Raw genomic sequence first — 8466 nt, forward strand, 5'->3', positions numbered from 1 at the left:
TATACTGATATGCCTGCTGTAAACAACAATTCTAGGCACATACATTTGTAAGACATTTAAATAGTTTTTATCTTATAATTCACCTCATATATCAAATTAATGCTCAGGAAATTTTTTATTCAAATATTGCAATTTGAAAAAAATATGTATGAACAAATAATTTAAATAATTTTTACTCCCAGAATACAAAAAATACTATTCACATATTTGCAAATGTCATTGTCAGACCAGACATTCCATTGAGATTATGTTAGCGGTGGGTTGGGCCATGTATGCATATATATACGTTAATATATTCAATAACCTATGACCTCTATAATACCTTCGGCATCTTCCTTCCTTCCAACTTTTTCTTCAAAAAATTTGACCCACAGTCTGTCAAATAGATGGTGTCGATGTTACTTCTTTGGAGGGCATGTACGTCCAGGGAAAGTTTTTGTTTTGCCATGTTCATGTGTTACCGGTAAAACTTGGTGGTTCACATCGAGTATGATCTACTTTGACTCGCCTCCAAGCCAACTGACTTTCAGCTTCAAACTCGCCATCAGAATCATTACTCCTCACCACAATTTCCCTGATTTCTGGTGGTAAATGTGCAAGGGCTGGATTGCCTGTAATGGCGGTAGACATCTTTAAATTTCCCCCAACGTCCGTAATATTCCGGATTCAGCAAAAGAAGGGTTAAACACAACTTGTATGTCTGTAGACTTGTGTATATATGAACACAACCTGTCTGTAAACCTATAGAAAATATCATTAAACACAAGTTGAAGGTTTGTAGACCTACAAATATCTACAAACCCAACCCCTATCTTCATCTGTGGATCCGTAGAGAATATCTACAAAAATACTCGTCTGCCTCTATATAAACCTATAGAACAAATCTACAAACACAAAGTGTTAGGCGCAAATGAACTGATAAGGTTCAGTAGTGCTACAGGCAGTGCTAAGTGTCTGTCTGTGTGTGGGTGTGTAAGTTTAAAGTCAAAAACCACTAAACCGATTGCCATTATATTTGGTGGGTATATTACCTCAGGTGTCTAGTTGGGAAATTGTTCAAATCAAAATGATCTTGCCACGGTTTGTGATTTGGGTCAAAAAATTTGATTTTTGGTAAAAAAATTTAAACTTAAAGGGACACAGGCCAAGTTTAGACGGTTTTTGGACGTAATTTTTGTTGCCTACGAAATGTTACATATTGTATTCTACTTACTGAAACACACTCATCCATTACTTGATACTGGTAGAACTCAATCTTGGTATTTAGGTATAATATAGAAAAGATGCGATGACATAATTGTTGGTACGTATTAACAAATGCTGAGAAAACCTGCCGTTACATGAATAACGCATGCGTTCTATCGCTGATAAAAAGTGAATCGTCACAGTTACGTCACGTACACTACGTCATCGAATATCTCAGAATGGCGGCACATAAGCTTGGCCCCGGTCGTCCGATGGTAAGCAGTTCGGCTAAAAAAGGGTCACGAGCAGTGTTTACCTCAGGGAAAATAAATATTTTTGGGCAGATCGACCGCTGGAAAGCAATAAAGGACAAACTGACGTTGAAGAGTAATCGAGAAGTTGCGGAATTCTTGATAAACTGGTAAGTATAAATGCACACGTAGAAAGCCATGATTGTACATGTTTTGCTGAGTGTCGTGTAATGTCATGATGTTTACAACCTACATGTTTGCACTTTCTACTGTGCACTGTGAGGTACAGTGAAATTTATTTCGGGAATCATGCACCAATTAAGGTCATTTCTATTGTATTCGAAGGTGGTGACAATATTGTAGAGGTGAATAACGTTCTGTTGTAAGTTATAGCAAGCTGTACGCTATACACGATACACTCACTTCCTGTTGAAGTTGTGCGTAGTGTTACTATTGGTATTAGATGTGAGAACTCGCGGATCGGCTCAACATTTACTAAGCTTACTCGCTGACGTTTTCAGCGTGATCGATCCAGCCTTACCAATTACCGTACGCTCTCCATTACACAATTTTGCAGAGGGTTTTTCTTTTTACCAATACTCGCGGGAACTGTCCAAGACAAACTTCGAGGTGCTACTGTACTGGTATACGTAGCGTAGTGCTACTTGCATGTCGACTGTACAATAGCAAGTCAGAATCGAGTAATTGCTTCGACTGCCCGGGTCGATAAATAGCTATACTATAAGATTATCTCAATGCAGAGGAGAAGTGTAATAACTAAAAAATTACTATTTCTTTATTTTATGCACATGTTTATAGTTAGACTTAGTGAGCGTACGGAGGTATATCTCCATGGTCAAACGATATGCAAGCTGTTTTGAGTACATGAAACCATAAAAGTGCGTTACAATTACATTGAAAATTGTTGGTCGTTGTTGTTCTTGGAGATCGTTTGAAGTAGCTCTTGTTTGTTTTATGTTCAAAGTTATTTCCAGTGATTTATGACGGATACATTAGTTGTTTGATGTGTGTGGGTGTGTGTGTGTGTGTGTGTGGGGTGGGGGGTGGGGGTGAGGGGGGTTTATGAATTCATTGTGTCAATTATGACTGCATGTTTGTTTTAGTTTTATTTAGAAAGCATCTGTCAAGTGGCATGTTCTCCACATGAATTAAATGTACAGATAGTGTACTTGTACATACTTATTAGTCACAGCTTCCATTATTTTATATTAGAATGGATAAATTAGTTTGTGTAGCTATGACATCAGCAATCAATGCCTTAAATTCCAATTTATAACCCCTTCTTGATGATTACACAATACCTAAAACCTACTGTCTTTGACTCCTGTTTTTTACCAGTACTGCTTTGACTGACTAAACAAGTTAGCACTGCAAAATAAGGACAATTTAGCAAAACCAGAAGACTAAGTAAGTCTAATAATAATAATAATACAATTTCTTGTACTGCAGTATTGTAATCAAGTGTTTTTACATTATGCGGTAGGTATCATGATCATAAGGAGTGTAGAAGGGGTGAACCACTGCCAAGTACATCACATCATGCTACAATGATGGAAGACCCAGCATTTACCACAAGGCAACAAGATGATGAAGCGAGGTCCACAGCTGGTGTAAATATTTTAACTTTTAGCTTTCACTGTGAACTTTGATTTGAACTCTTGGTATTCCATTGGCTAGAAACTAATTTTATGTATGTATGTATGTATGTATGTATGTATGTATGTATGTATGTATGTATGTATGTATGTATCAGTGCTGTAACTCACTCTGAATTTGTTGAATTTAAATGCATGCAAAAGGTTCAGTAATATTTAAAAATAACATATATTGTATAAAAGTTTAAAGTTGTATTGTTTCACATGCTTTTCAGGTCTCGTGGACAGCAGTGTAAAGTTACTGAACAAATAATTACCACCACCACTTCAACCCCAATTCACAGCTATTACATGGGTGCAATGAAGGAATTAAGTGGTCCTGACATTTCTGAAATTTCTGCAGCAAGTGAATCAGATCGGTAAGGTATTGTTGTTATTCAACAAAAAATCTGGGGTTTCTATTTTAATGCACATTTTTTTTTCAAAATTGGTCTCATGTCACTAATGAAAACTATACAAAGAGTATTAAACTACAAAGGAGTACTCTACTCTACTCAAGTTATTGATATGTATTATGTATGATAAGAGCTGCTTGTTTTGTGAAATTACAATCTAAGATCTTGAACTTCATCTAAAATTGTACACTATACTGCGTCTCATTTTACTGATATTACGAATGCTTGGTACCAAAAGGATGAAGATATGTACTATGTGTTCTGTATTCTGTTACCATGCACAATAAAAAAGTTATATTGTGATTCTTACCTTACCACAAGATAATATTTGAAATAGAAGATATGCTATCACATCACAGAAAATTTAGCTCCTTGAATGAAGAATGTGATTAGATCCATTGATCCGTTTTAAGTTTTAGTTTGTATATTTGCCAGTGGTTACACCATCCTGAGTTTTTAAATGTACCTAGTTGTAATACATATTGAAATTTGTGATTTATATTCAGACATGTCCAGCTGGACACCTCGAATACAAATGGTGCTCGCAACCAGTTCTGAATAGCAGGTTACATAGTGGAGATCTAATGACAGCAGCAGCAATATTTTTGTCAGGCAACAACTATGCAAACATTGATAGGTTTGCCAAGGTGCTCTCTTTGAAGTTATTGTGTCAGACCACATTCAACAGAATACAAAGAACCTGCCTTGTACCATGCGTAGACAAATTTTGGAAGGAACACCAGTTAGAGCTATGTGCATCATTTGAGGGTGAAACACTGGTTCTACTTGGTAAGTGCACTCATTTGTTTTTGATAATATTTATATGAATTTTAAGATGTACATCAGTTCCTGAAGATGCAAGTATCAAGTTTGTCCAGTAAAGTAGCTATATTTGTCAAATGAAATTCATTACGCATAGTACTCATTTATTATGAGATACAAGCTTTCTTTTTATGACCCAAGCTTGCCCTTGTGTGCACGTACATTTCACGCACAATAAATGGAATGCACACAGTCACAATTCTGGTGCTTGCATCACTTGTTAGCACAACTGAACAGAGGTTCAACAGTGCTGTCTGTAGGTGTAGTGAATCATCTATGTACAATACTCTAAACCTAATATATGTAAGTTGTTTTGTTGAACTCATTATAGTTTGCTATTGAGTTGATGTATGACTTGAACATAAGTTGTGTTTAGTGTCCCCTTTCAAACCCACTCTCTTCATGAAAGATCTGAACAGTTTATGTAGCTTCTACTACGAGACACAAATATACCCTGCATTCAAATTGCAGGGTAAATCAGAAGAACATACCATGTGTCATTATGCAACAACAGATGAACAATCCTCTAGCGGAGAACTCATTTTGTGAACTGTTTTGCAAAATCTCTATTTCAAAAAATATATCTTTCTTAATTCTATCTTGAAGGTATCATAGAGGCTACAATAAAAAGAGCAGCACATGGTCTACGAAAACAGTGAAAGAACAGAAAACATATCCACATTATACAGCCTAGAAAAAATCAATTCTACAAACACGGCTGGAAGAAAAAAGGGGAATGCAACACGAGAGAACTGGAGCCAACTGATCCAAGGAGAATATCAACACATCTAGCACCAGTAACTCCACCTCCCACATCTCTTCTGGTGGAGCAACATGTGTCTTGATACCACTAAACTTATATGACTTTCATGAACATGAAGTGTCTGCAATATCCAAAACCTTCAAAAAAAGTTGTTTCAAGAGTTCCTGGAAAGCTGTAGTGCAGTGCTCAGACACAGCAGTTTGATTTGATTGGATAACCTTGTGAATAGTACCAAGAGAACCATTTGCTACAAAACAAATCTAAGGGAGCCTTCAGTAATTCCGGGGGGGGGGGGGGGATTTAGGGTATGTCTGAGCTGTAAAATGTGACCCCCTTTCAAGCCAAAGTTCTAAAATCTGACCTCCCCCATCTCAAAATGACAAATTCACTGATAGATGGATGGAAATTATGTGGACATAATAGATGTAACGTTTAATGATTTTTTCAATATGTTTTGTTCTGTTTATCAACTACAGTTTTTAGTTTCTTGTCCTACTCCATAACACACATTGAAACACTCCTGTCTTTGGCTAACACTTGTAAACGTAAACACAACCTGTATATGAACAAACTGCATTGTTATTTTTTACAAGTGAATTTTAGTCTGGACTAAAACTATCAACAATAACAGTGCACTTTACACATATACAGGCTGTGTTGACAAGCCAAATACAGGGTATTTCAGCATGTTTTAAAGAGTAGAACAAGAAACTGCACTTGACACACACAACGAAAGTATTGAAACAAGATCATCAAGTTACAGATACTGTCTCTTTAATGATTTAATTACACAACACATATTTCTGCCATGCACAGGTATTACCAAACTTACTGGTACATTATTCTTTGTTTATAATGGATATCGTGATTTCCATGTGGTACACACTCTCCTCGATAGAGTAACCTGTAATAACGCTGAAATCTCAGTATCACTTTGTGGATTGTTTTTTTCACTACTCTCACTGTCGCTTTCCTTAGTGTCACTATCACTGTCATTCAATACATTGAGGACAACAACAACAACAACAAAAACAACCAAAACAACATGATCATCATCATCAACATCATCATCATCATAATCATCCTCTCGAGTCAGTGGAGCTGGAAGCACTGCTGTTTATTTCTTCTTCCTCTTGGCTTTCATTTGTTTCCTTGGCCATTTCATATCACTCTAGTATCTGCTGGCTAACGAGTATAAAGTTGGCGTCAGATTCAGATAGCGTCATATTGAGCGTCAGATAGCCTTAGATCTGAAGACACCCGACGGCTGGCCGGAAGGACAAACCTGAAATAATACTGTTGAGACTACAGGGAAATATTCCCCTTCACAACCTTTTGATGGCAGTAGGAATGTCTCTGCTTGCACAATTTTTATTTGGGAAAAATATGTGAAATAGAGTTGAAATACTTGCCACCAAGACATTGATAGCCCCAAGTTCAGCCACTGTATGTTCGTTGGTTGATACATTTTGCTAATAATGTACATGGCGTCAGTAAAGGTGTCAGTAAAAATTAAGTTTATGTTGCCATTTTTAAAAATAATTTAAATTTGAATTTTAACAATTGTGCAGGCAGAGAGATTCCACCTTCCATCAAGAGAATCTTTCCCTGTAGTCTCAATGGTATTATTTCAGGTTTGATTGAATCCGTCGGGTGTCTTCGGATCTGAGACTATCTGACACTCAATATGACGCTCAATATGACGCTACCTGAATCTGAATCTGCCGCCAACTTTATACTCGTTGCTGGCCAAAACTTTTTCCAACGTGAGCCGCTCCAAGTTTTACTTTGTCTTTCTACAAAAGCTTGTATTCAGCATGTCTGTGACACAGGTCACTCTTTGCGTGGAAACCGCACACACTTCCCTGTATACAATACACTCAAGACATAACCTTTTGAAAGTCAAGACTTTTTGAGGTCTGAAAGTTCCCATGTATTGTTTATGGAAAAAAGCTCAGTTTCATCAGTTTACTTGTAATATGTAATATTTAAACTTATGGCTTTGGCACTTTTTCCATAGACAATACATGATGGGGACTTTCAGACCTCAAAAAGTCTTGACTTTCAGACTTTCAAAAAGTTATGTCTCGAGTATATTGTATGTAGGGAAGTGTGTGTGATTCCATCAGTTTATATACTACTCTTCGTTTGAAGGGATATGTGTTGTTTCTCTCAGAATTGTAGACTTTGTTTGAAATAGTGCAGAGTGCATTTTAGAATAAATAATGAGTCAACGTATAATGTGAACCCCCCTCCCCCCGGACGGGTTTCTAAAATATGAACATCCCCCTTCGACATGCTTCGAAAACATGACCAATCCCCCCAGCCCACCCCTTGCAAAGTCCCCCGAGAGAATTATGCCTATTTGCACTATATTGACATATCTTTAGTAATTACTGTCAGTCATACAAATCGCACAACTGATTACATGTGCAAACATACATAAATAGATACATACATACATACATACATACACACATACATACAGATAGATACATACATACATACATACACACATACATGCACACACATACATACGTACGTACGTACGTACGTACATACATACATACATACATACGTACGTACGTACGTACATCAACAAAATGTAGAAATAATGACTTCCTTGACAAAGTTGTATTGTCACACTTCCAAGTTATCTTTATGTTATGGTTTGCAGGATGTTTATGAGTAAAAACATTGAACACAATCTTGTAACAGCCTGTATGCACACTAAACACACTAGAGACACGAAAAGTAAGATTTAATAGTAATCACAATCAATTTATTCATACAACCTACATGACAGAGGTAAGGGTAATGAGTGTGTGTGCATGTATGTAAGTATGGGGTTTCATAGGCTGTCCATAAATGATTTTAAAGGAGACATTATCAAAACTAACAATTAGTCATTGATAGCAATCATTGTACATAAGCAGTGAAAGTGTATTTCTATTATGCGATATGATGCTATGTGGTTTACCATATAAAACTAAAATATACATGCACTGCATAAACATTGATTGTGTTCACTTACTATGGTTTTCAAGAATCAGACAATATTATATACCATTGGTTTGTGTAGACCTATGAAAATATTTCACTAAAAATGTAAGGAATTCATAGCAGCATGTTTGATATGTAGAATCCTAGCTGCATACTACAGTAGCACATTTCACTTTCAGTTGGTTGGCATATGCTGACAAATAATTATGCAAACCTTTGGTCATTGTTGCTCACCATACTTAGTGAGAGTTTACTGAGTGAGCAGTTTGTTAAGTCTGTTTTGTCATTGAACAAGTGGCTCAAACACAGACCGTTGATTTGCATTGATTATTCCATCTGTGACTTTGCCCTTTACACTGCTGCCCATGGTG

The 8466-nt window shown here is 36.6% G+C and overlaps 1 protein-coding gene across 2 annotated transcripts; it reads left to right on the forward strand.

The window, feature by feature from the left end:
- The first annotated feature begins 1149 nt into the window (after window positions 1–1149).
- LOC144448388 (uncharacterized) lies at window positions 1150–6974 on the forward strand. Of its 2 annotated transcripts, none has more exons than XM_078138611.1 (5): window positions 1150–1606; window positions 2941–3067; window positions 3328–3471; window positions 4014–4296; window positions 4936–6974. In XM_078138611.1, the coding sequence occupies exons 1-3, from the start codon at window positions 1341–1343 to the stop codon at window positions 3346–3348; spliced, it is 414 nt and encodes a 137-aa protein (XP_077994737.1). In that variant the 5' UTR covers window positions 1150–1340; the 3' UTR covers window positions 3349–3471; window positions 4014–4296; window positions 4936–6974. The 2 variants fall into 2 exon arrangements, with proteins under 2 accessions (XP_077994737.1, XP_077994739.1); XM_078138613.1 differs by lacking the exon at window positions 1150–1606 and adding an exon at window positions 1626–1719.
- The last annotated feature ends 1492 nt before the right edge of the window (window positions 6975–8466 follow it).

The sequence above is a fragment of the Glandiceps talaboti genome, chromosome 17 (genome assembly GCF_964340395.1).
Source record: "Glandiceps talaboti chromosome 17, keGlaTala1.1, whole genome shotgun sequence".
NCBI lineage: Eukaryota > Metazoa > Hemichordata > Enteropneusta > Spengelidae > Glandiceps > Glandiceps talaboti.

Excerpts from the sequence above, each read along its gene's own strand:
- LOC144448388 (XM_078138611.1), top strand. The coding sequence starts at position 1,341 with ATGAATAACGCATGCGTTCTATCGCTGATAAAAAGTGAATCGTCACAG. Across the intron at positions 1,607-2,940 it reads GCGGAATTCTTGATAAACTG|GTATCATGATCATAAGGAGT; the intron begins GTAAGTATAAAT and ends ATTATGCGGTAG. Across the intron at positions 3,068-3,327 it reads AAGCGAGGTCCACAGCTGGT|GTCTCGTGGACAGCAGTGTA; the intron begins GTAAATATTTTA and ends CATGCTTTTCAG.